Source organism: Garra rufa, chromosome 20 (genome assembly GCF_049309525.1).
Source record: "Garra rufa chromosome 20, GarRuf1.0, whole genome shotgun sequence".
Classification (NCBI taxonomy): Eukaryota; Metazoa; Chordata; class Actinopteri; order Cypriniformes; family Cyprinidae; genus Garra; species Garra rufa.
The window spans coordinates 6,379,047-6,406,873 of NC_133380.1; the positions used below are offsets into that span (position 1 = coordinate 6,379,047).

Below are 27,827 nucleotides of genomic sequence, written 5' to 3' on the forward strand. Positions count from 1 at the left end.
TGATTGTGTCAAACACGCTGTCGCTTCCTGTATCAGGGGGGACTGCCGTGCAACATTTCCGGGACGCCGAGAGCGTGAGTGATGGTCAGTCGGAATACAGTCGTGCGGGTCGCTGAAGGATCATGCTGATTCTCGTCTCACGGTTATTATTTATGGCGGCGGTGTGGCGCGTGGCGAAAGGGAAGGTAACGAACAGGTTTATATGTGTTGCTGACAATGTAATGATTCATTCTTAGACTTATGACTTTCACAAGTGTGTTTTGATAGAGATGAAAAGATTCTGCCGAAAAAAAAAAAAAAAAACACTAAACGAAAAACAACAGTTGTTCTCGGATTCTAAATGTGTGTCGGCGAAATGTAAAATTGAAAAATTAATTTCAGTTATGTTCGTTTCTAGCGCTGCTGGAATTTCCAGCAGAGGTTGCGTGCTTAGATGGTGTCTCAAATCGTAGTGTGCTGCCTACTGTTTTGCTCATCACGTGCATAGACTAACGTTACTTTAGTGCGCTTTCTACCTAGGCTGACTTTTTGGACATACTACGTAGACAACATTGTGGGTGTCATAGTGACCTAATAAACTACACTGGCATCTTATAACGATCTTAAAACGCAGAGTGTTGCATATTTTGCGTTTTAGGCATCTTGGGCAGCATGATATTTTTGGAGGGGAATTATGGAAAGTCAAGTGATCATTAATCATGAAGTTAACGTTACTGTCTAGACAGCATTTGAATGTCTTTTACAAAACAAGTTGTGAAATACTCAAACAAATCGGCCATTTCATAACAAATGTGTCTAGACCGCCTACACATTTTTGGGCACATCATTGGCCAAACTAAGTGATCATGGATATCTTAAAGAAAAGCATTCTGACTGTTTAGATAACATTTTAGGCATCTTGGGCATAAGCGCTAGTCTACTTAGACTCTATATTTGGTCTTTATCAAAACCCAACAAACTGCCTATCTAAGTGCTATTTTTTTTTAAAAACGTGGTTGTCGTGAAAAACCATGTGACCTGCCTACATAGATGGCATGGGCATCATAAAAGATAACACTGCCTGCCTACTCCCTACATTTTTGGACACAAAACGGGTGAACTCCCTATCGAACTGCAATATTTAGCATCTTAAAACATGCTCTGCTGCCTAGTTAGACAGCATTTTGGGCATCTTGGATATAAGCTCCACTTTATTTAGACCAGAGGTCTCAAAGTCAATTCCTGGAGGGCCGCAGCCATGCAGAGTTTAGCATGCTGCCAGTCTAGATGGTATTTTTGGTAAAAAAAAAAAAAAACATGTGACCTGCTTATCTAGACAGCATCATAAAGTAAGGTACTGTCTATGTAGACAGCATTTCTGGTTGTCTGAGGTGAACCAACATGAGCTAGGCATCATAAGAATCTCACAGCTAGGGTGCCAACATTTTTGGACACAAAATAGGCAAACCTAGTGAACTTCCTATTCAAACTACAATTTTTACAATTATAAGCATCTTAAAACATGGTGTGCTGCCTAGTTAGACAGCATTTTGGCCATCTTGGGCATAAGCACCACTTTATTTAGACTATCTCATAATGGGTATATGCGAAACCCAGCAAGCTGCCAATCTAGATAGTATTTTTGGTCAAAACCGTGTGACCTGCTTATCTAGACAGTATCATAAATTAATAGACTTCCTACGTAGACAGCATTTCTGGTTGTCTGTGGCAAACCGAAATGAGCTAGGCACATAATCTCACAGCTAGTGTGCCTGCACAGCATTTTTTGGACACAAAATAGACAAAACTAGCCTATTCAAACTACAATTTTTAGCATCTTACAACATGGTGTGCTGCCTATCTAGACAGCACCATAAAGTAATATACTGCCAACATAGACGGCATTTTAAGTGTGCAACGACAGTAAATATTCTGTGGATGTTCTTCATGGAACCTTTGCTGCCAATAAAGAACCTTTATTTTTAAGAGTCTAGGTATCTTAAAACATGGTGTGCTGCCATATGAGACAACATTTTTGGGCATCTTGGGTATAAGCACCACTTTATTTAGAATATATCATAATGGGCATATGCGAAACCTAGCAAGCTGCCAATCTAGATGATATTTTTTGGTTAAAAAAACAAGTGACTTGCCTATCTAGACTGCATCATAAAGTAATGTATTGCCAACATAGACAGCATTTAAAGTGTGCAATGATGGTAAATATTCTGTGGATGTTCTTCATGGAACCTTTGATGCCAATAAAGAACCTTTATTTTTAAGAGTCTAGGTATCTTAAAACATGGTGTGCTGCCATATGAGACAACATTGTTGGGCATCTTGGGTATAAGCACCACTTTATTTAGAATATATCATAATGGGCATATGCGAAACCTAGCAAGCTGCCAATTTAGATGATATTTTTTGGGAAAAAAACAAGTGACATGCCTTACTAGACTGCATTATAAAGTAATATATTGCCAACATAGACAGCATTTTAAGTGTGCAATGATGGTAAGTATTCTGTGGATGTTCTTCATCGAACATTTGATGCCAATAAAGAACCTTTATTTTTAAGAGTCTAAGTATCTTAAAACATAATGTACTGCCTAATTAGACAGCATTTTGGGCATCTTGGGCATAAGCACCACTTTATTTAGAATATATCATAATGGGCATATGCGAAACCTAGCAATCTGCCAATTTAGATGATATTTTCAGTAAAAACCAGGTACATAGACGGTACACTGCGTACATAGACAGCATTTTGAGTGTCTTTGGCAAAACACAGTGTGCAATGATGGGAGATATTCTGTGGATGTTCTTAATGGAACCTTTGGTTCCAATAAAGAACCTTTATTTTTAAGAGTCTAGGTATCTTAAAACATGGTGTGCTGCCTAATTAGAAAGCATTTTGGGCAATTTGGGCATAAGCACCACTTTATTTAGAATATATCATATTGCGCATATGCGAAACCTAGCAAGCTGCCAATCTAGATGATATTTTTAGTAAAAATCAAGTACATAGACAGCATTTTGAGTGTCTTTGGCAAAACAAAGTGTGTAAAGATTGGAAATATTCTGTGGATGTTCTTCATGGAACCTTTGATGCCATTAAAGAACCTTTGTTTTTAAGAGTCTAGGTGTTTTAAAACATAGTGTGCTGCCTAATTAGAAAGCATTTTGGGCAATTTGGGCATAAGCCCCACTTTATTTAGAATATGTCATAATGGGCATATGCGAAACCTAGCAAGCTGCCAATCTAGATGATATTTTTTAGTAAAAACCAAGTACATAAACAGTACACTGCGTACATATACAGCATTTTGAGTGTCTTTGGCAAAACAAAGTGTGCAAAGATTGGAAATATTCTATGGATGTTCTTCATGGAACCTTTGATTTCAACAAAGAACCTTTATTTCTAGACTAGGTATCTTAAAATATAGTGTGCTGCCTATTCAGGCAACATTTTGGGTATTGGCAAAAACCGATTTATCTACAATACCTACCTTGATGGTATTTTTCAACATAAGCATGAGGAAAAACCCATTGAACACTACGAAGACCGCAGTTTTAGCCAGCATAACCTAGTGTGCTGCGTCTCTGGGCATTATAGGATGGTAAGGTGCCTACCACAAGAGCTGTCTAGAGAGGAAGTATCCAATGTAATGTCAAGTCGCTTTTCTCGCTAGTTTTTCTTGTGGTTCAGATTGAGAAGGTGGGGAGTTCACGTATATTGCAGTTTAACTAGAACACATCCGCGTACTTTACCACATATCAGTTGAGCATGTAAATGAAGTCCTGTTAACAGCCTTGTTTTCTACATCTCTGTCCCTTTAGTCAATTCTTTAAAAACTTACACCGCAGGTTCCACTTGCTCTACTTGTTGTAATTCCACTTACATGATCTATAAGTCATGGGGAAACAAAGCTGCTGTGACTGAGAAACCCGCTTAAGCTCAGAAAGATCATGCACAAGATTCAGATTACTAAATGAACTTGGTAGGTTGCATGCATTTTTTTTTAAGAAATGCATGTGTTCTTTTTGCATGTAGTGTGTACAGTAAATGTGTTAGGACTTGTTGGTTATAATCAGCTCAGAGAAAGGACTTACGAGGACGCTGATACAGTAGAGATAAGCACTCAGTCTCTGTACTTCAGTAGAGTGCACCGTTGCATGGAGGAAGTCTGCTGGCCTGTATATGTGGGTCGTTTCCCAGTAACACACCTCAGCAGTTTCCTCTTAACACCATGAGCGTTTGAGAAGACGTCAGTGGTTTTACAGATGATGCAGTCATTTTTGGTAACGTCTAATCTGTTTGATTCTATCAGGATGTGCATTTCTTGCAGAAATTATTTTCATAAGCTACATTGTTTTATTCAAAGTCAGCTTTAATGCTAGCCCTTTTATCTCAGTTTTTTTAGTCAGATACAAATGAGTCATTTGTAGGAACCCACCACATGAATTGAGCGTGTCATTCGATTGCGACAACTCTTAAATCATTCTGTGCATTTTGGTCTGTGGTAGAAAGCGCAATTCTCCAACTTCCTTTTTTAGATGTGGAGATCAGTAATACTGCGGATGCGGACTGAACAGTCTGTGAGAGATTATGCTGAATTCACTTTTAACAGTTTGAGGGTTCACACTGAGGTTCGTGGGAAATGCTAGGCCTTTGAATGTGAAATGTGATTCGTAACGATTTCACGTTAAACTTGACTTTACCAAAACACTTGTTTCCATTGGAGCTCACTGCAAGCATACATTGATTCTTGACTGCTGCAAAAATATGTATCATTTTCAACTATTAGTTTTTACATAGACTCTGAGATAAAATGGTGACCTCAATATGTTTTGTAAGATTCAATTTAGTGGATATCAAACAGTCTAAAACACAGTTATATAGAAGGTAATTGCAACTTTTTATCTCACAGTTTATTTTTTCTTAGAATTCTGAGTTCAGAATTGTGTGTATTGATAAAAGCTTGTAACTGCAAGTTATAAAGTCAAAATTGAGAGATATAAACCAATAGTTCTGAGAGAAAGAGTCAGATTTGTGATAAAACTCCCAAAACAGAAAATTCTGACTTTATAACTATATAGTATGTTTTTTCTTCAGAATTGGACTTTATAACTCACAATTGTGAGTTTATATCTCGCAATTAAGTTGTTTTCCTAAATCTGAACTAATAAACAATTCTTAGAAAAAAGTTTTATTGCAATTCTGACTTTGTAACAGAAAATTTGTTGTTTTTTTCTGCAGAATTGGACTTTATAACTTGCAATTGTGAGTTTATATTTCATAATTTTGAAATGCCAAAAATGTTAGAATTGTAAGATATAAACTTGCAATTGTTAGAAAAAGTCAGAATTGCGCAACTTGCAAAAAAGATAATTCTGACTTTACAATTATATAGTCTGTTTTTTCCCCTCAGAATTGTTTATATCTCACAATTCTGACTTTACAACTCACATTTGCAACTTTATATCATGCAATTCTAAGAAAAAGTCAGAATTGAGAGATGTAAACCAATAATTCTGAGAGAAAGAGTCAGATTTGTGATAAAAAACCCAAAACAGAAAATTCTGACTTTATAACTATATAGTATGTTTTTTCTTCAGAATTGGACTTTGTAACTCACAATTGTGAGTTTATATCTCGCAATTAAGTTGTTTTCCTAAATCTGAACTAATAAACAATTCTTAGAAAAAAGTTTTATTGCAATTCTGACTTTGTAACAGAAAATTCTGACATTACTACTACTGTATACAGTCTGTTGTTTTTTTCTGCAGAATTGGACTTTATAACTTGCAATTGTGAGTTTATATTTCATAATTTTGAAATGCCAAAAATGTTAGAATTGTAAGATATAAACTTGCAATTGTTAGAAAAAGTCAGAATTGCGCAACTTGCAAAAAAGATAATTCTGACTTTACAATTATATAGTCTGTTTTTTTCCCTCAGAATCGGATGTTTTAACTCACAACTGTAAGTTTATATCTCACAGTTCAAATTTTTAAAAAATTGCTAGAAATCAACTCGCAATTCTAAGAAAAAGAAATCATGAGTTTAATTGTAATTCTAACTTTGTAACTATATAGTCTGTTTTTTCCCCTCAGAATTGTTTATATCTCACAATTCTGACTTTACAACTCACATTTGCAACTTTATATCATGCAATTCTAAGAAAAAGTCAGAATTGAGAGATATAAACCAATAATTCTGAGAGAAAGAGTCAGATTTGTGATAAAAAACCCAAAACAGAAAATTCTGACTTTATAACTATATAGTATGTTTTTTCTTCAGAATTGGACTTTGTAACTCACAATTGTGAGTTTATATCTCGCAATTAAGTTGTTTTCCTAAATCTGAACTAATAAACAATTCTTAGAAAAAAGTTATTGCAATTCTGACTTTGTAACAGAAAATTCTGACATTACTACTACTGTATACAGTCTGTTTTTGTTTTCTGCAGAATTGGACTTTATAACTTGCAATTGTGAGTTTATATTTCATAATTTTGAAATGCCAAAAATGTTAGAATTGTAAGATATAAATGATATAATGATATAAATGATGTTAGAAAAAGTCAGAATTGCGCAACTTGCAAAAAAGATAATTCTGACTTTACAATTATATAGTCTGTTTTTTCCCCTCAGAATTGGATGTTTTAACTCACAACTGTAAGTTTATATCTCACAGTTCAAATTTTTTAGAAATTGCTAGAAATCAACTCGCAATTCTAAGAAAAAGAAATCATGAGTTTAATTGTAATTCTAACTTTATAACTATATAGTCTGTTTTTTCCCCTCAGAATTGTTTATATCTCACTGACAATTTACAACTCACATTTGCAACTTTATATCATGCAATTCTAAGAAAAAGTCAGAATTGAGAGATGTAAAAGTTGCTAGAAAATAGGTCTCAATTATATATATTTTTCTTTTTCATTCAGTGACTTCCATGCAAATATCACATTCATATCATTAAATATCATAAATGACTTCGGGGTAGATCTTATCTGTGGCAAGTTTTGTAAACACATAAACAATTTTAAGCTGGACTTTTAGAGTCCAGAAGTTCCCGACATTTTGCAAAAGTCCCTTTGCTTTTCCTTTGAACAGCCTGTCTGGTTTCCCGATCTGAGTTTCCCAGTCATTATTGTTCTCCCTCACCAATTTGCACGTTATTATCGAGCTAGTTAACAGTCATTTCCTTCTGTTTTCACTTCTGCTTTTGATCTCCTGCTCGCCACCTTCCTCCCCTTCTGTCGGTGTTGATCATGTTTACATTCATTTGGAGTTCTGCATGGACAACTACTGCACTCAGACGCTGCAAACCACTGAAAGATACCAGTCTTTTATCTTTGCCTCTCTCCATTGCCCTTGGCCCATTTTAGCCATTCGTTTCGGTTCACCGAAATACCATGCATGTGGTTGTCCTCTTCACTGCGTGGGTTGTATGATGTCATTCTGTTATTTCTGAGTCCTACTGACCAGCTTGACTGTGTGATAATGCAAATTTGCATTCAAATTTTTCAGATGAGTAAATATAGTGCCAACACAAGTGTTTTAGTTCAGGAAAACTACATATGTCCCATTTCTTTTCAGTAAATCATCATAGTTATTCATATCTATATTTCCATAATCAACAGCATGGAAAAACCCATATTGGGTGTATGTCAAATGTGTCAAATCATTGGTGGTGATTCCTGCTTGTAGAGATTATTAAGATTTTTCAGATATTATTTTACAAAAGCTTGTTGTTGTTGAGAAAAAAGGCGATGCACCGAAGTTAATTTTCCAGTTCATACAGTGCCTTGCGAAATTATTCATACCCCTTCATTTTTTTCACATTTTGTTGTTGCTGCCTTATGTTAAACTACTTTAAATTACTTTTTTTCCCACATCAATCTACACTCCCTACTAGTGTTAATTTCGTCAGACGAGACGAGACGAAATATGTTCGTCAACGACCTTTTTTTTCATGACTAAGACGAGACGATGACAAGACTGCACCACTGTCCAAAAACGCTGACTAAGACTAAATTAACATGCATTATTGTTGACGAAAAAAGACGAGACGAAAATGTTTTGCATAAAATAAAAACTAAGATAAAATCTCTCTTCATTTTCGTCTACAATCGTCTCTGCTTTTTCATCAGCTGTTACGGCTTTAAAATATTCAAACTGCGCTTTGGCGCGCTGGCTGGCGCTGAGCCAGAGACGGACGAGCTCTGCTCTTGTCATATAATCACAACTATGCAGTGTTTTTAACCACATAACGCTTATTTTAGGTTTCAGACATTTAAATACACATAAGTACTAGTAAAAGGAGACATTTAGAGTTTGTAAAATACACACATAGGTCTATGGAAGCAGCAAATAACAATCTATTCAAATATAATTTGCCGATGTGTTTTATTCATATCACATACACTTAGTAACTAAAAAGTTCACTCTATTCCTCTTCTAGTTCACCGGCCACTTACTTGCATGTATTTCGGGAGAAACGGATGAATGTATATGTGCTGTAAATACGGCTGACAGGACTCTCTGAACATAGATGTATATACATAGATGCCTCATTAGTGACTGTTTCTAGTGCTTGGAGCGGTCCAATGGGGTATCTACGTATATATATCTATGTCTCTGAACAGCAGCGCGAACAAACATGGCCGCGCCCATCTCACATTACAGATTACGATCCAGATCATTTATATAGGGTTTTAAACGACGAAACATACTAATTCACACATATTTGTGAATCGGAATATTAGATAGTTCATGGCATGGTAAGCAAGTGTGTGAGTATTCTGGATAAAAAAGGAAAAACGAAATAAAAGCGATCTATCTGTCATACAGTGTTATTGTGTCTGTGTTATGTCACGTGACAAGCTTGATGCGTCGCCATGGAAACAATAAGGACGAACGTTCTAAAATAACGGTCTCTTAAAAAAAAAAACTCACTCTCAGGGGTCCGCTAGAATATTTTAAACTCACCACTGAAAGGGTTAATCATTTGTGAATGTGTCTCCTAAATCAGAAATTGAAAACCAGACACGTTTAACATTTGCATTCAACAAAAATCATTCAACAAGTGTATTTTGTCACGTAATTATGACATTTAACCAATGTTTGAGATATGTGAAACACTTTTTTTTACTGAAATGTGTATCAGTAATAATCTCAGTAATAATGTTATTTTAAAAAAAGACTAAAATTTTTTGACTAAACCAAGACTAAAATATATAGAGTTCTTTTTTGACTAAAACTAGACTAAAATTAAAAGTCTTTTAGTCGACTAAAACTTGACTAAGATACCTTGAGTTTTCTTTTGACTAAAACTAGACTAAAATGACGAGACTTTTAGTCGACTAAAACTTGACTAACAAAAAAAGATATGTGAATGACTAAATATGACTAAAACTAACAAGGACATTTGGCACAAGACTAAGACTAAATTAAAAATAGGTGACGAAATTAACACTACTCCCTACTCCATAACGTCAAAGCAAAAATAGGTTTTTAACATTTGTGTAAATTTATTAAAAAGAAAAAACTGAAAAGGTCCCGTTGCATAAGTATTCATACCCTTTTCTGAGACACTCGAAATTTAGCTCAGGAGCATTCATATTGCTTCTAGATGTTACTACACTTCGAGTGGAGTTAAACTGTGGCAAATTCATTTGAATGAGTCTGATTTAGAAAAGGTCTAACAGCTGAAAATGCATATCAGAGCAAAACCCAAGTCCTGAGGTCAAGATAACTGCCTGTAGAGCTCAGTGACAGACTTGCGTTAAGGCAATGATCTAGGGAAGAGTTCAGAAAAAAATCTGCTGCATTGAAGGTTCACAGAAGCATGTAGCCTCCGTTATCCATAATGGAAGACGACTGGAACAACTAGGACTCTAGAAAATGTCTGCCAGCCCCCATCCAAGCTGACAGAGCTTGAGAGGTGAGAAGGTGAGGCTAAGAATGGCAGATGATTGCCAAATGCAGATGTGCAAAGCTTGTCACATCATACCCAAAAAGACTTGAGGCTGTAAAGGTGCTTCAACTATGTACTGAGTTAAGGGTATGAATACTTATGCAATCTACTTATTTCAGTGTTTTATTTTTAATAAATTTGTAAAATTTGCAAATCTGGTTTTTGCTTTGTCATTGTTATGGTGTATGGAGTGTAAACTGATGTGGGGAAAAACCAATTTAAAGCAGTTTAACATAATGCTGCGACAAAACAAAATGTGACAAAAATGAAGGGGTATGAATACTTTTGCAAGGCACTGTGTGTGAAGTTTTCATTTAGCTGGAAATTTAAACTGAAACTGAGGTTGAATTACTTTTTTTCTTTTTAAGTTTCAACTCTGATCAATTGTTTGATCAATTCCTTGTGGTAAAGTCAGCAATGAGTCTCAATAATTCAGCGGAACTCATTTTTCTCCCCCCTGACATTCTGCGCATCACTAAAATGTTTTTAATTCATTGACAAAGCTGTTAGTAGATTCTCGCTGACACAAAAGAGAGTGTTTCTGTAAACCGCCGAGTGAGTGCGTTTATCATTATCAGAATGACTAAATATCGGCCAGTTAATCGGCTTGCTAATATATCAGTCTGTCAACTTGTTACTGAGCTTCTATGTTGTAGCTGACAATTGCAGATCTGAAACTACTGCATCAGTGTTTTCTTTTGTTGCCTGTTTTTGACATTTCATTTCAGTGAACATTGTGCAAACTAAATAGCCTCAGCCTGTGCTAAATAAACTGTCCTACACTAAAAACCCTGGTAACAGCATTAACATCCTTGGGAAATGACTTAAAGAGGACATATATTGTGACTGTGAGGAAGTGGTAGGCAGTGTTTTGTTCACAAGACAAGTATCAGTTCCTGAGAATCCAAGGAAAATGTCACTGATATTTTTGGATTTTTCCACTTTGTTTTCATAGACACTGCTGCCATACAGTTCATCTGGACTATGTAACAACACAGCCTCCGAATATTACGTCAAAGACCTGAGACTGTGCTGCAGTAGATGCAAAGCAGGTAGGTCATCAATGAGAGCATAGGAAAGAACATTTGTGTTCATAAACTGATTTCTTGTTATTAGGGGTGTGTGATATGACCATTTTTGATTGTGGACGATTAAAACGTCTCCGGGATCTGCTTTTAAATAAGAAGTGCTTCAAAGCCTTGCTGGTAAAACAACGTTTTTTTTCTTTTGAAAGACTGTCAAACAGTGCCTGATTACTGGACAAAGCTATCTTTGGTGTCTGATTCGCTAATACTTTACAAAAACACGCAAGAATTACATATAAGTTGGTTATGTCTAAAGTGGAAGTAAACCGTTGAGAGAAAAACAGATGCCTGCAGCTCTTAAAGGAGTAGTTCACTTTGAGAACAAAAATTTACAGATAATGTACTGAACCCTTGTCATCCAAGATGTTCATGTCTTTCTTCAGTCGATAGGAAATAGTTTTTTGAGAAAAACTTTTCAGGATTTCTCTCCATATAATGGACTTCTATGGTGCCCCAGAGTTTGAACTTCCAAAATGCAGTTTAAATGCAGCTTTGAAGGACTCTAAATGATCCCAGCCGAGGAAGAAGGGTCTTATCTAGCGAAATGATTGGTTATTTTCTAAAAACATTTACAATTTATATACTTTTTAATCTCTACACAGAGTACACACAGAGCTATACAAGATGAGCATTTGAGGTTAAAGAGTATATAAATTGTCTTTTTTTCTTTTCTTTTTTTTTTTTTTTAGAAAATAAGCAATCATTTTACTAGATAAGACCCTTCTTTCCTTGGCTTTGATCGTTTACAGCCCTTTGAAGCTGCATTTAAACTGCATTTTGGAAGTTCAAACTCGGGGGCACCATAGAAGTCCATTATATGGAGAGAAATCCTGAAATGTTTTCCTCAAAAACATAATTTCCTTACGACTGAAGAAAGAAAGACATGAACATCTTGGATGACAAGGGGGTGAGTACATTATCTGTAAATTTTTGTTCTGAAAGTGAACTACTCCTTTAAAGCGACAGAACTAAACATGCTGCCGATTGTCATTAAAGGGACAGTGCACCCCAAAATTGAGTCACCTACGCTTCACTCTCTATGAATTTTTTTTTGTGTGTTGGACACAAAAGTTCTCACTTTGATAGTGAGAAAAAAATAAATAAAATGCTATTGAAGTAACAGTTTTTGGTTACCCACATTATTCAAAATAAGTTTTAAGTTCAACATGTTTTATGTTTAAAAAAATTGGAGAGTGAGTAAATGAAAACAGTATTGTCATTTTTGGGGCAGAGTATGCTAATAAAAACAAAAAAACACAAAGGAAAATCACTCATTGCTCTTGACTGAAGAACTTAAATATAGTTGCTTTAAAGGAGTAGTTCACTTTCAGAGCAAAAATTTACAAATCATGTACTCACCCCCTTGTCATCCAAGATGTTTGTGTCTTTCTTTCTTCAGTCGTAAGGAAATTATGTTTTTGAGGAAAACATTTCAGGATTTCTCTCCATATAATGGACTTCTATGGTGCCCCCGAGTTTGAACTTCCAAAATGCAGTTTGAAATGGCTCTAAACAATCAGAGCCGAGGAAAGAAGGGTCTTTTCTAGCAAAACGATTGGTTATTGGGATCATTTAGAGCCTGCATTAAACTGCATTTGGAAGTTCAAACTCGGGGGCACCATAGAAGTCCACTATATGAACTTGTAAAATAGTAAAACCAACATGACAAAGAATCGTGATGAAAAATCGTGATATGATATTTTTGCCATATCGCCCACCCCTGCTTGTTATTTACGAGGCAGAACTACCACTGTTTGTGTGATGTTTTGAAGAAACTTGTATTTACATTTATTCTAGGTACTCATCTGGCCGTCAAGTGCACTAGTAATTCAGACACCATCTGTGAACCCTGCCAAGATGGACATTACTCAGACAAAGTAAACCATTTTGAAAACTGTTTCTCCTGTGCAAAGTGTAGAGATGGTGAGTTGACTATTTAATAAAACACTCCACAGTCACAAAGAGTTGTTTTAGTATTACTCTGGAATTGGTATACATCTAAAAGAAATGGCTCACCCCAGATCCTCTGATCCGAACATTTTTTTTATCAAATACTGCTTTGGGAAACAACAAAATGAGAAGTTTAGGACCTCAGTTTTCTGTTCAATGAAAGAAGCAGAAAACCAGAAGCTTTTAAGATACAAAAATGACAAAGAAAAAAAACATTACTAAATTTCAAGTATATTCTTTCGTTAAATCCTCATTTGTGCAATCTGAGTATATACATATAATGCCGTTCAAAAGTTTGGGATCAGTAAGTAATGTTTTTAATGTTTTTTGTTTTTTTTTAAGAAGTTTCTTATGCTCATCAAGGCTGTGTTTATTGAATCAAAAAAATAAATATTATTACAATGCAAAATAACATTAGATGTATTAAATATGCATTAAAATTTTATTCCTGTGATCAAAGCTGAATTTTCAGCATCATTACTCCAGTATTCAGTGTCAAATGATCCTTCAGAAATCAGTCTAATATGATGATTTATTATCAGTGTTGGAAACACTAGTGAAGCGTAATATTTTTTTGCACTCTGTGATACTTTTTTATATTTTAATAAATAAAAAGTAAAAAAAACAGCATTTATTTAAAATAGTAATCTTTTCTAACAACATACACTGTCATTTAAAAGTTTGGGGTCGGTAAATTTTTTTATTTTTAATTTTTTTAAAGAAATTAATAGTTTTATTTAGCAAGGATGTGTTGATAGCAAAGACTACCTTTGCTGTTCTTTTAAACTTTTTATTCATCAAAAAATCTTGAAAAAAGTATCACAGATTCCAAACAAAATATTTGGCAGCACAACTGTTTCCATCATTGATCATTTTTATAATAAATCAGCATATTGAAATGATTTTTGAAAGTGACACTTAAGACTGGAGCGATGGCCGATGAATAAATTCGGAATAAATTAGATTTTAAAGAATGTTAAACTAGAAACCATAATTTGATATTGTTATAAAATTTCACAATATTACTTTTAATAAACTTAATTTTCATTGTTAGTTTATGTTAACTAAAATAGTTAACTAATGTTAACAAATGGAATTTTATAGAATTTATTGACTTAACATGTTGCTGTTCATTTCTTCTGGTTAGTGAAAGGACTGATGTATGGGACAGAGTGCTCTGCTGATACCAAAGCTGTTTGCATTTGCAAGCCCGGGATGTTCTGTTTTAAGACTAATTTCAATCAAGGATGTGAGGAATGTAAAAAATATAGATCCTGCAAACCTGGTGAATATGTCTCCAGGGAAGGTAAGAGGCAAAATAATCTAAAACCACTCTACACAAACACTAATACATTTGTTTGGGCCTAATGCATTAAGTTTATGTCTGTGTTAACTCATTTAAAGTGATGAAATTTGCTGTCTATTCTGAGAGAATAGAAAAATATTGATGAATCATTAGACTTTTGTCGAATAAAATGCTCTTTAGATTACAAATGCGCCCCTCCTTGTAATATCTGTACTCACTAAAACCACAAGAAGTTAGTCATTTCCAATTGATGGCTATTTGGAAGTATCTTTTTGTCCCAAACAATTTATCTAGTCAAGTACCTCAAGTCATTTGATGCATTATTTGAACTCTTGTTTTAATAGGCCAATTATACAGTTGGTCAAAAGTTTACACTAGGGCTGCAACTAACGATTATTTTAATAATCGATTAATCTGTCGATTATTTTTTCGATTAATCGATGAATCGGATAAAAAACCAAGGGATTTACAACCCTTTATTCAAAAACAGAACTAAAATCTTTAGAAAGTGCACTAACATGTTGCTCCTTGAACTGTTATAATAATAATAATAAAATAAAAATGGACTAACACAAAAAACATACACATGTATGCTTTACATCTGCCAAATATATAGACTAAATAAACTAAAATTACTATCCGTCAAGACAGCGGCTTGCTGTGGTGTACATGCTGCATTTCCCATCAAGAAGCCTCTCAAATTAAATTCCTCAGTGCGCATTAAAAAAGTCATGTGACTTTGCACGCTGGAACGGGATAACTTGACTAACTTTCTGCTACATTCATTCTGCCATGGCGGTGTTTAGTGTCCTGCCATCAGCAGCGACCAGCTGGAAGAGTTCCGCATTCAAATGCACGCAAAACTGGCCTCAAAGCCCCAGCAAAAGTAATTACCATGAATGTGTCAAGGCAAAAATTAAGAAAATATTCGAATTACTTATTAATAAACTAGTATTTTCTGATTCAGTGTTGCAAAGATGAAACTGACGATCCTGCCATCTGCTCATTAATGCCTAATGCATCTTTATGGATTAGCTAATGAAAGAGTTTTGTTTTCGATTTTAATTATTTCGTTTTATAGTAAAATAATAATTTAAAGCTTTCTATAGATATTGTGTTTGTGAGGCAATTACCTGGGTTTCGGTTAATTATTGTGAAGCGCTCCTGTTTAAACCAAAGATATCAAGCGTATTCTGTTTGTTTTCTTTAAGAGCACATTTTGTTGATACTGTTAGTAGTAGTACACACAAACTAAGGTAGACCCTTTACAGTTCCGGCCCGGGTGGTAAATTACTCTTACCTTTATGAGCAAAAAATTCCACATTGCACTGGCGTCTCCATGCGCTGCAAAGCGCGCTTCTCTCCGCACAAACTTTGGATTTATATTGATTGAATGATTAAACTAATATTGTGATATGTTTAAGTTTTTTATATCAATGGATATTAATTTAAATCGCGATGAATTAAGCAGGCTTTTGATCTGTCTGCCGCTGTTTGCTAGTATAACTTTAAAAAACAAAAACTTGAATTTAACAAACAAAAAGTGTTCCAAATATATCTCTAAATTAACTTTATAAACTAAAGGAACGAAAATAAATGTAATCACTTTGCTATTAAAATCAGCAGCTGTGTAATGAGGAAGAGAAAGAGAAAAAAAGACAGTCGGACTGGAAATTCAGTCGGCCAAAAATTGATGAGCTGTCGGACAATTTTACAAGGAATGTTTGTTTAATAACCTATATAATATTCTTAGGCTACTTTCTTAATTAAATATATTATTTCTTTGATTTATTTTAGCGTTTTTTGGCTGCTTGTTAGCTGACTGAAGTGTAGGCTATACCTATAAAAAAAACAACGTGCCACCGTCACAGCCCTATTCAAAACTGAGACGATTTCACCTCAGCAGAGCTCCTCTTTCTCCTTACGGTTGTGGTATGTTTTCGACACATTATACAGACAGACAGTGTTACAAAAACTATAGAAGTAGTTTTCTCCATCCCCACTATCCAACGACCCGTACACCAGCTGTTTTGCGATCGAGCATTGGCTGCTGTGAAAGTACGCTAGCCAAAGTAGGCTTAAATATCAAACGTTTGATATAAATCGGGGCAGCATATATATATAATGTAGAAACGGTGCTTTATGCTCAAATTTTCCAGTTTTGCGCATATGTTAAATTTGCATTTTTGGATGGAAACACAGTTTATGAGGTGCCGAACTCTGCTGGCATCAGTGCGGGAGAGAGACCGAATGTGTCCACTCCGCTCTGCGCTCAATTTTTTTAAATATATATAATAACAACCAAATGTCTCTGGGTCGCGCGACACAACGAATCGATTATGAAATTCGTTGCCAACGCTTTTAGTAATCGATTTTTATCGATTTTATCGATTCGTTGTTGCAGCCCTAGTTTACACCCCCTTTCAGAATCTGCTAAATGTTAATTAATTTACCGAAATAAGAGGGATCATACAAAATGCATGTTATTGTTTATTTAGTGCTGACCTGAACAAGACATTTCACAATAAAGGGCTTTACATCTAGTCCACACGAGAGAATAATAGTTGAATTTATAAAAATGACCCTGTTCAAAAGTTTACCTGAATGATCCACACCTGTGTTTTTTTTTTATTAGTAATAGTTCTTTATGAGTCCCTTGTTTGTCCTGAACAGTTAAATTACCTGCTGTTCTTCAGAAAAATCCTCCAGGTCTCAGAAATTCTTCGTTTTTCCAGCATTTTTTGTGTTTTGAACCCTTTCTAACAATGACGGTATGATTTTGAGATTTTGGGACTCATATGCAACTATTACAAAAGGTTTAAATGCTCACTGATGCTCCAGAATGAAAAAACATGCATTAAGAGCCGGGGGTGAAAACTTTTGAACAGAATGGAGATGTGTACATTTTTCTTATTTTGCCTAAATGTCATATTTTTTCATTTAGTACTGCCCTTCAGGGGCTACAGAAGATGCTTACATGTTCACCAGAAGACAAAATAATAAAATTTACCCTGATCCTCAAATTCTCTTAATGCTTTTAATATATGTTTTTTTTCTTCTGGAGCATCAGTGAGTGTTTGAACCTTCTGTAATAGTTGCATATGAATTCCTCAGTTGTCCTCAGTGTGAAAAGATGGATCTCAAAGTCATACAGTCATTGCTGGAAAGGGTTCAAATACACAAAAATGCTGGAAAACCAAATAATGAAGAACAGCATGCAGTGTAATGTTCAGGACAAACAAGGGACTCATGAACAACTATCACTAAACAAAAAAAAAACACAGCTCTGAATCATTCATGGGATGTAAACTTTTGAACCAGGTCATTTTTATAAATTCAACTATTATTTTCTTGACTATATGTAAAAATCCTTTATGCGAAATATCTTATTCAGGTCAGTGCTAAATAAACAATAATGTGCATTTTGTGTGATCCTGCTTATTTTAGTAAAATAATTAACATTTTGCAGATTCTAAAAAGGGGGTGACAACTTTTGACCTCAACTGTATGTGTGTGTCTTATCATCATTGTGCTGTGTTTGTGAATGCAGGAACACCTACATCTGATTTCAAGTGTAAACCATGTCCGTCTGGAACGTTTTCAAGCCACAATAATTCTAAGCTGTGTAAACCACACACACAGTAAGATGCAAATGGAAAGAAAGACTATTTACAAACACACACACACATGCATATGGCTTATTCATCTTTTTTCTCTGTTAGATGTGGAAGCGGGTCAGTTTTAAAACTCGGCGACTCTACAACTGACACGCAGTGTGAGATGACGCCAGCAACAGCAGCAACAACCACAAAGGCTCCTCTTCAGAGTTCACCCAAGCATTTTCCCTCAAACGAACCGAGAAATATACTGAGCCAAACGCAGAGAACGATCACAACTACGACCGTCATCACCACATCTCTGCCTCCATCGAGCAACGCCACACCACGCACAACAGCAGAAGTCAGAGCCAGTGGGACATCTCACCCAATAGACATGTTCTACTACATTGGTAAATATGAGGCCACGTTACTAGAATTTACTTTTCAACCCATATAAAAATCCCACAGTGTTACCATGGTATCAGAATAGCATTTGCTATACAAAGGTGCAGATGCCAGCCAATCAGAATCAAGTATTCCAAAGCGCCTTTTAATAGAGTGTAACTAGTCTCTGCCTACTTTTTCAGCAGCTTTGGTTCCAGAGGTATTTTTCCTATTCATTCAGCGTTTAAAAAGTATATGTTAAACAGTTGAAGCCAAAAAAAAGAAAGAAAATTAAGTGAAAAGACAAAGACTGTGTACATGCGGATGAAGCACTGTGTTTTACATAATCTCATTAAACTTGATGAATAAATATAAAACAGTTCATTGAAAAGATGTATGTTGAAACAACATATTTTGTGTATATTATAAAATATACATATGTGACCCTGGACCACAAAACCTTAAGTAGTCTTAAGTAGCACTGGGATATTTGTAGCAATAGCCAATAATACATTGTATGGGTCAAAATTATTGATTTTTCTTTAATGCCAAAAGTCATAAGGGTATTAAGATCATGTTCCATGAAGATATTTTGTAAATTTACTACTTGAAATATATCAAAACTTCATTTTTGATTAGTAATATGCATTGCTAAGAACTTGATTTGGACAACTTTAAAGGCGATTTTCTCAGTATTTAGATTTTTTTTTTGCACCCTCAGATTCTAGATTTTCAAATAGTTGGATCTCTGTGTTTTTCCTCAGCTTTCAGATGATGTATAAATCTCAATTTAAAAAAAAAAAACTGACCCTTATGGCTAGTTTTGTAGTCCAGGGTCACATATACAGGTATTTTAGTAGTTTCAGAGTGTAGAAAGATTGACTCTATCCATACAGAGAACATTCTCAGAACATTCTGGAAAGACTTTAATGTATCATTTAACACTCAAAAACATTTATACATAATCTAAGGAATGTTTTTTGTAATGTTTTAGGTTGATGTTTCTCTAACATTTCTTAAAATGTTACTATTCATTTTAGAATGTTCAGAGAACATTCGAAGTAACGTTCCCATGATGTTTGCAAAATTCTAAAATGGAATGTTCATATGTAACAGTTTTAAAATTTAAAAATTTAAAAAAGAGGTTGTTTTGAAAGTTTAGAGAACATTCGCAAAAAACATTTTCATAACCCACTGGAAACAGCAAAATGTCTTGGAACTTATTTTTTTTAGCTGAATTTATAATTCACAGTGCTTTATAGGAGAGAATTGTTTTTTTTAGGTGCAATTTGCTTGTTGCAGATTCACAGTTAGTGGAAATTTCTCTGTAGAATCATGAAACATGATAATTTAAAAATATTAAGTTCATATAACACAAGATTTATAAGTTATCATAACAAATCAATTCCTCTCTGGAAAAAATGAATGGGAGTTTTACTTTCTGAACACAGTGACTTTTGCACTCTATAAGTAGTAGTTCTAAATGGTACTTCATGTAGGTACTTTAAAGAATAATATAATATCACCTTGTTCATAAAACATAATACTTTTGTAAGTGAAGCATTAGTCAACATAATGAGTTAGTTATTCATAAATGTCATTGAGTGACTTTTTCATGCTTCGCTTGCTCATTGCATTTCCTTCCTGCTTTTCTGTCACCTGTGACATTTCAATTGTTCTGATTCTATCTTTCTCTCTGTGATCTCTCCAGGAATTGGTGTTATTGTGCTGGTTTTGCTGATATTGGCAGTCACAGTTACTTGCCTGTTACGAAAGAGGAGAGGTATTGTGGGCATTTTCGTTTTAGTTACAACAGACTGAGATCAGAAAAGTGATTTTGGTTGCCGAGTTAAATGTTATCAGCTTTTTCGATTGAGATTAGGTTCTGTTTTAATCTGCGTCATCAATTATGTCAAATCATGTTTAAAAAGACTTTGGTGACGTCTTTTACTTTCCTCCAGCAGGTTTACAAAAGGTTCCCATCACAGATGTCGTCAAGGTACATTTTCAAGTATATAATATGTACTGCGATTATTTTGGTGCTGCTTTACTATTAAACAAAATGGCCCGTTTTACTGTTAAAAAAAAACATTTTTTTGGCATAATGCTAATTTAAGTTAAAGTTTAGGTTTACCACTTTAGCCCTTTCAAGAAAACAAAAACAGGTTGAGAAGAAAAGACATTAACTGCAAAAGATTTAAAGAATTAAAGTGAAGATTTGATTGTTAGACCAAGAATTAAACCATCAAGTGTCTTGAAGTACATGAAAAAATTATTTTATAGACATTCAGGTAGAAATTGACTCTTGAGAAGACAACAGCGGCTGTGGCGACCGAGTCACGGCGTGATCTGCTACTAACGATGGCCAAGATGGACCTTTCAGGGTCCAAAACTTACTGCCCGATACTGGAAGAAAAATTCTTCCAACAGTGGTATGAGAGGAAGTGGTGCTGGTCCCCCAAGACTCACTCTCAACCTCTCTGTCTATAAAGCCTTTGTAAAAAAAAAATCAGTCTTCATGTACTTCACAACACTTCATTGTGATTCTTATGAAGTGGGGCTTGTGTTTCAGGATTTCTTGCCTTAGCAAAGTCTCTGAGAACCTGATACCTCATACTTCTAGAGGCTCAGGTAGTTTGCAGATCTGGAAAGCAGTCGCATTTGAGACTAAAGGGTTTCTGATGGTTTAATTCCTAGTTTAACACTGAATTAAAGTCTTTTGCATTTATTATTATTATTTTTTTTTTGTCACCCTGCTGCCCCAAAGAATATTTCTTATCTAATGGTCACACCTTAATTTAGCAATTTCTACAGTATTCCATCTTTCCCAATGACATTCAATAATTTCTGACTTCTCAGTGCATTAAATCTATTTTTTGGTCCTTTTTACCTGTAAAAACAGATTAATAATTATGCACATCTGAATATAAGGCATCCTTCACTTATGGCAAAATTCATAGTAGTTATTAAGATTGATGTGGTTTGGAATTGGTAAATGAGCTTGGAAAAAAAATATGATTAGAATACCAACTTGCAGAATATATATATATATAGACACTACCAGTCAAAAGTATTTGAATAGTAAGATTTTGTTTTAAATTTAAAAGAAGTCTCTTTTGCTCACCAAGCGTGCGTTTATTTGATCCAAAGTGCAGCAAAAATGTTTAATATTTTTGCTACTTAAAATAACAGTTTACATTTTCAGCATCATTACTCCAGTCTTCAGTGTCATATGATCCTTCAAAAATCTGTTATAGAAACTTTATTATTATTAATATTCTATATTTTTGATTATTTAATGAATAGAAAGAGCCATTTATTTCAGCATTTATCTGAAATAAAAAGTCTTTGTAATATTATACACTATACCAGTCAGTATAATTTTTGGGGGGAGGAGGTGATAGAAATTAATACTTTTATTTAGCAAGGATGCTTTCAATTCATCAAATGGGATGAAAAAGAGATAATGTTACAAACTATTTCTAATTCAGATAAGTGCTGTTCTTCTGAACTTTCTACTCATCAGAGAAACCTGAAACAATTCTACTGTTCTACTGTTTTCAACATAATATTATTAATAATACATGTTTTTGAGCAGCAAATCAGAATATTAGAATGATTTCTGAAGGATTACGTGACTGGAGTAATGGTGCTAAAAATTCAGCTTTGAAATCACAGGAGTAAATTTCTTTTTCAAATATATTCAAATGGAAACTTATTTTAAATGGTAAAACTATTACAAAATTGTACTGTTATTGCTGTACTTTGGATCAAATAAATGCAGGCTTGGTGAGTAGAAGAGACTTCTTTTTAAAAACGGTTCAAAATCTTTTGGCTGGTAGTGTATGTGTGTGATATATATATCATAGTATACTACTCTTATTCTGTCTGCTAAATATAGATATATTAAGAGCACTTTTTTCATATATGTGACCCTGGACCACAAAACCAGTCATAAGGTAAAATTTTACAAAACTGAGATGTATACATCATATGAAAGCTCAATAAATAAGCTTTCTATTGATGTATGGTTTGTTAGGATATGACAATATTTGGCCGAGATACATCTATTTGAAAATTAGGAATCTGAGGGTGCAAAAAAATCAAAATACTGAGAAAATCGCCTTTAAAGTTGTCCAAATTAGGTTCTTAACAATGCACATTACTAATCAAAAATTACATTTTGATATATTTACACTTAGGAATTTTACAAAAAATCTTCATGGAACATGATCTTTACTTAATTTCCTAATGATTTTTGACATAAAAGAAAAATCAATAATTTTGACCCATACAATGTATTTTTGGCTATTGCTACAAATATACCCCAGCGACTTAAGACTGGTTTTGTGGTCCAGGGTCACATATGGGAACAGATGACTATTCTTACTATAAAGATATTTTAGGAGTATATTTGCTGTTTTCTTCCATTTAAAGGAATAGCATACCACTCTGCTGTTTCTGCTTTGTCTTTATATTTCAGAAATGCAATATGCTATTCACTAGTCTAGTCGTTTACCATAAAAATGATGCAATATACTGTACAACAATAAATGCTTCAAACAGTTGTGCGCTAAACTAAGTTGTCACATGACCCCATCTCCACATTGCATATGTAATTCAGAGTGTCATGCATTTGTCATCTAAGAAATAAATATGGTTGTCTTGGATTTTTGCATTAAACCTACCAACTAATCTGAACTGGCATATCAAATTGAGTATGTTTTGATTTTGGGATACTCATTTCATCGCTTTCCCATCTCTTGTTCTCTCCAGGTAGAGCAGGATCCCTCAGTGAGCAGCACACCTGACCATCAGCGTCTATTACCCAATGAAAAGGACCAGAAGGAGCCGTCCATGACTTCGTCGGACAGCCAGAGTCAGCCCGACTCAAGTCACAGCAGCACTGACTGGCTGGAGCGCACAAGCCAGGAGGAGTACATACCGGAGCAGCCGTCCATCTCCGTCCATCTCCAGCCCCAAATCAGCATCACGGCCACCTTCAACTGCCAGCTGAGCCCGACCACCTGCTCCATCCCTCTCAGCACATCTGCAACACGGACACCCCACGTCGAAACTCCGGTGCCGCTTTCTCAAGAAGAGGTCTGTATATCCTGCCAGCAAGAGGACGGCAAGGAAGCTCTGCGGTCAGTACAGGAGAGCGGCCTGTGTGCCTTCTGACTTAATATGTAGATAAATGCATTTGCAAGCTCCTAAATACAATGTAATGTTCAATGGATAAAGGAATTTTGCTGAGCCTCAGGCCATCCAAGATGTAGATGAGTTTGTTTCTTCATAGAAAGAGGTTGGAGAAAGTAGCATTGCATCACTTGCTCAGCAATGGATCCTCTGCAGTGAGTGGGTGCCGTCAGAATCAGAGTCCAAATCATTAAGCCTTTTTTAAATGTTAAACCATTGCTTTTAGCTCAAATTTTAGTCATCTATGCATAGAGACAGAGCAACACGTCTTAATCTGAAAACCACGCCCACCGGGGGGAAACAAACCAACGCTCTCGATTGACTTTGTATTGCGGGAAGCTGCCTCCTTGTCTTTTCTGACTTATAACAAAAAACAGAACAATGTCTAAAAGCTGCTATGTGACAAGATGTACAGTAAACAAGCTAAAAAACACAGAACTACGTCTTTATAATCTGTCGACCTAAAAAAATGAGTGTTTAAGAACACAAAAGTAGGCACAACGTGTCTTATTTAACGGCGACAGTAAACATTCATTATTTAGCGATGTCAAAGGATTATTTCACCAACCTGAAAGGAGGAGATATATTGAGAAACTGAATTTTATTGGTCTATGCCAGTGCTCCTTTTCCTTACCTTCCTTTTGTTGGAGGAATGATCCAGCTGAATGGCTCAACGTGAAATAACCAGACATCTACAGCTATTTGTGTCCTTGAACACTCGTTTTTTGGGTCGACAGATTATAAAAACGGATTTATGTGTTTTTTAACTTGTTTACCGTACACCTCGTCTCATAGCAGCTTTTAGACATTGTTTTGTTTTTTTGTTATAAGTCAGAAATGACAAGGAGTCCGATCTGTCTCTATAATATTGATTTCTTCAGTGAAAAAGTTGTCTTGTTGGAATTAGGACTGATCTATGTGACCCTGGACCACAAAACCAGTCATAAGGTAAAATTTTACAAAACTGAGATGTATACATCATATGAAAGCTCAATAAATAGGCTTTCTATTGATGTATGGTTTGTTAGGATAGGACAATATTTGGCCGAGATACATCTATTTGAAAATCTGTAATCTGAGGATGCAAAAAAGTCTAAATACTGAGAAAATCACCTTTAAAGTTGTCCAAATTAAGTTCTTAACAATGCATATTACTAATCAAAAATTACATTTTGATAGGTTTACAGTAGGAATTTTACAAAAAATCTTCATGGAACATGATCTTTACTTAATATCCTAATGATTTTTGACATAAAAGAAAAATCAATAATTTTGACCCATACAATGTATTTTTGGCTATTGCTACAAATATACCCCAGCGACTTAAGACTGGTTTTGTGGTCCAGGGTCACATATATGCACTGATCAAGCTCTGTTCACAAGCCAAAACAGTGTTAATGGATTTTAATGTTAAAGGACGACAGGGAACGACTTTGTGTTTTTATGAATTCTGAGGTTGTATTTTGGCCGGAAGCAACTGCTGAGGATCATTTGCCGAGCATTTCTCCAAATGTAATCTGATGAAGAAACAAACTCATCTATGCCTTTAATAGCCTGAGGGTGAATTCATTTTCAGCAAATTTTTATTTTTTTGGATGAACTATTCCTTTAATATGCAAGTCTGACATGTAAAATAGGTTGATACAGTTGAGGTCAAAAGTTTACATACACAGTGTAACATTTTATGTAAGATAAAACGTTACATTTTTTAGCAAAATAAGAGGGATCATACAAAATGCATGTTATTTTTTATTTAGTACTGACCTGAAAAAGATCTTACTCATAAAAGATGTTTACATATAGTCCACAAGAGAAAATAATAGTTGAATTTATAAAAAAGTTTACATGCACTTGATTCTTAATACTGTGTTCTTACATAAATGATCCACAGCTGTTTTTTTTTTCTTTTTGTTTAGTGATAGTTGTTCATGAGTCCCTTGTTTGTCCTGAAGTTAAACTACCTGCTGTTCTTCAGAAAAATCCTTCAGGTCCCACAAATTCTTTGGTTTTTCAGCATTTTTGTGTATTTGAACCCTTTCCAACAATGACTGTATGATTTTGAGATCCATCTTTTCACACTGAGGACAACTGAGGGACTCATATACTACTATTATAGAAGGTTCAAACTCTCACTGATGCTTCAGAAGGAAACCTGATGCATTAAGAGCTGGGGGTGAATACTTTTGAACAGAATGAGGATGTGTAAATTTATCTAATTTAGCCGAAATATCATATTTTTTTCATTTTGTACTGCCCTTTAGAAGCTACAGAAGATAGTTATATGTTCCCCAGAAGACAAAATAAGTTAAATTTACCCTGATCCTCAAATTCCAAAAGTTTTCACTCCCTTAATGCATCGTTTTTTCTTTCTGAAGAATCAGTGAGTGTTTGAACCTTCTGTAATAGTTGCATATGAGTCTCTCAGTTGTCCTCAGTGTGAAAAGATCTCAAAATCACACAGTCATTGTTGGAAAGGGTTCAAATACACAAAAATGCTCTGTGGTACCTGAAGGATTGTCACTAAACAAAAACTCAGCTGTGGGTGGATCATTCAGGTAACAACACAGTATTAAGATTCAAGTGTATGTAAACTTTTGAACTGGTTCATTTCTAGAAATTCAACTATTATTTGTGAAATATCTTCTTCAGGTTAGTACCAAATAAAAAATAGCATGCATTTTGTATGACCCCTCTTATTTTGCTAAAATAATTAACATTTTGCAGATTCTGCAAGGTGTATGTAAACTTTTAAAAGCAGATTTAGTTTCACAGCATTTGTTATTAGTCATTTACACTTACACAAAATTGCTGGCTTCCCTAAAAAAGTTATTTGCATTAGATTTTATGCTTAAAGTCTATTGTGCAAAAGTTGACAATACCAGTCACTTAAAAATACCAAATATTGGCCTTGTTGACAACTAGTGCAATCAGTTAAGTTTCATTGTAAAGTTTTATGATTATTATCTATACCTATTGTCTTTGACATTTGACACCTCAAACGTTTTTACACCTCCTTGGTGAGGCTAAATAAATAATATATATATATATATAGAGAGAGAGAGAGAGAGAGAGAGAGAGAGAGAGATAGCTATATGAAGCTAGCGCCACCTAGTGGTTGATATTTTTTCTACCTCCCTTGCGAATTAAAAAGGTGTTCTACTGTCATGCTGTCTCAAGATATTATACTGTATATCTTAGATATTATATCTAAAGATATTATAATGGAGATTCAACATTTTGTATATATTACAAAGAATATTGCCAAAGATTATTTTACAATATAGAATGTATATAGTTATTTTTGTATGTTTTTTTTAAGCGTGTTTTTTAAACCTTTTGTAATGTGGTTTACTGTAAAGTTTGTATATACTCTTTTATAAAGCACAATTTTTATTCACAATTGCCTATTTTATTATTCAAGCTATTATTTTAGCATTACATCAGTTGCTCACCAATGAATCCTCTACAGTGAATGGGTGCCGTCAGAATGAGAGTCCAAACAGCTGATAAAAACATTAATATAACATTTTTATAAAATTATTGATTTTTCTTTTATGCCAAAAATCATTCAGATATTAAGTAAAGATCATGTTCCTTGAAGATATTTTGTCAATTTCATACTGTAAATATATCAAAACTTAATTTTTTATTAGTAATGTGCATTGCTAAGAACTTCATTTGGACAACTTTAAAGGCGATTTTCTCAATATTTGGAATTTTTTGCATCCTCAGATTGTAGATTTTCAAATTGTTGCATTAGCATCAGTTGCTCACCAATGGATCCTCTACAGTGAATGGGTGCCGTCAGAATGAGAGTCCAAACAGCTGATAGAAACATCAGTAGCCAACAAAACATTGGGTCAAAATTATCGGTTTTTCTTTTATGCTAAAAATAATTTGGATATTGAGTAAAAGATCATGTTCCTTGAAGATATTTAGTCAATTTCCTACTGTAAATATATCAAAACTTAATTTTTGATTAGTAATATGCATTGCTAAGAACTTCATTTGGACAACTTTAAAGGCGATTTTCTCAATATTTGGAATTTTTTGCATCCTCAGATTGTAGATTTTCAAATTGTTGCATTAGCATCAGTTGCTCGCCAATGGATCCTATACAGTGAATGGGTGCCGTCAGAATGAGAGTCCAAACAGCTGATAGAAACATCAGTAGCCAACAAAACATTGGGTCAAAATTATCAGTTTTTCTTTTATGCTAAAAATAATTTGGATATTGAGTAAAAGATCATGTTCCTTGAAGATATTTTGTCAATTTCATACTGTAAATGTATCAAAACTTAATTTTTGATTAGTAATATGCATTGCTAAGAACTTCA

The 27,827-nt window shown here is 34.5% G+C and overlaps 1 protein-coding gene across 2 annotated transcripts; it reads left to right on the forward strand.

Moving 5' to 3' along the window:
* Nucleotides 1-66: 66 nt before the first annotated feature.
* tnfrsf1b (tumor necrosis factor receptor superfamily, member 1B) lies at nt 67-26,866 on the forward strand. Of its 2 annotated transcripts, none has more exons than XM_073825699.1 (9): nt 67-185; nt 10,923-11,019; nt 12,850-12,975; nt 14,150-14,308; nt 17,859-17,949; nt 18,031-18,317; nt 20,003-20,074; nt 20,253-20,290; nt 23,068-26,866. In XM_073825699.1, the coding sequence occupies exons 1-9, from the start codon at nt 123-125 to the stop codon at nt 23,470-23,472; spliced, it is 1,338 nt and encodes a 445-aa protein (XP_073681800.1). In that variant the 5' UTR covers nt 67-122; the 3' UTR covers nt 23,473-26,866. The 2 variants fall into 2 exon arrangements, with proteins under 2 accessions (XP_073681800.1, XP_073681801.1); XM_073825700.1 differs by having other exon boundaries at nt 20,256-20,290.
* The last annotated feature ends 961 nt before the right edge of the window (nt 26,867-27,827 follow it).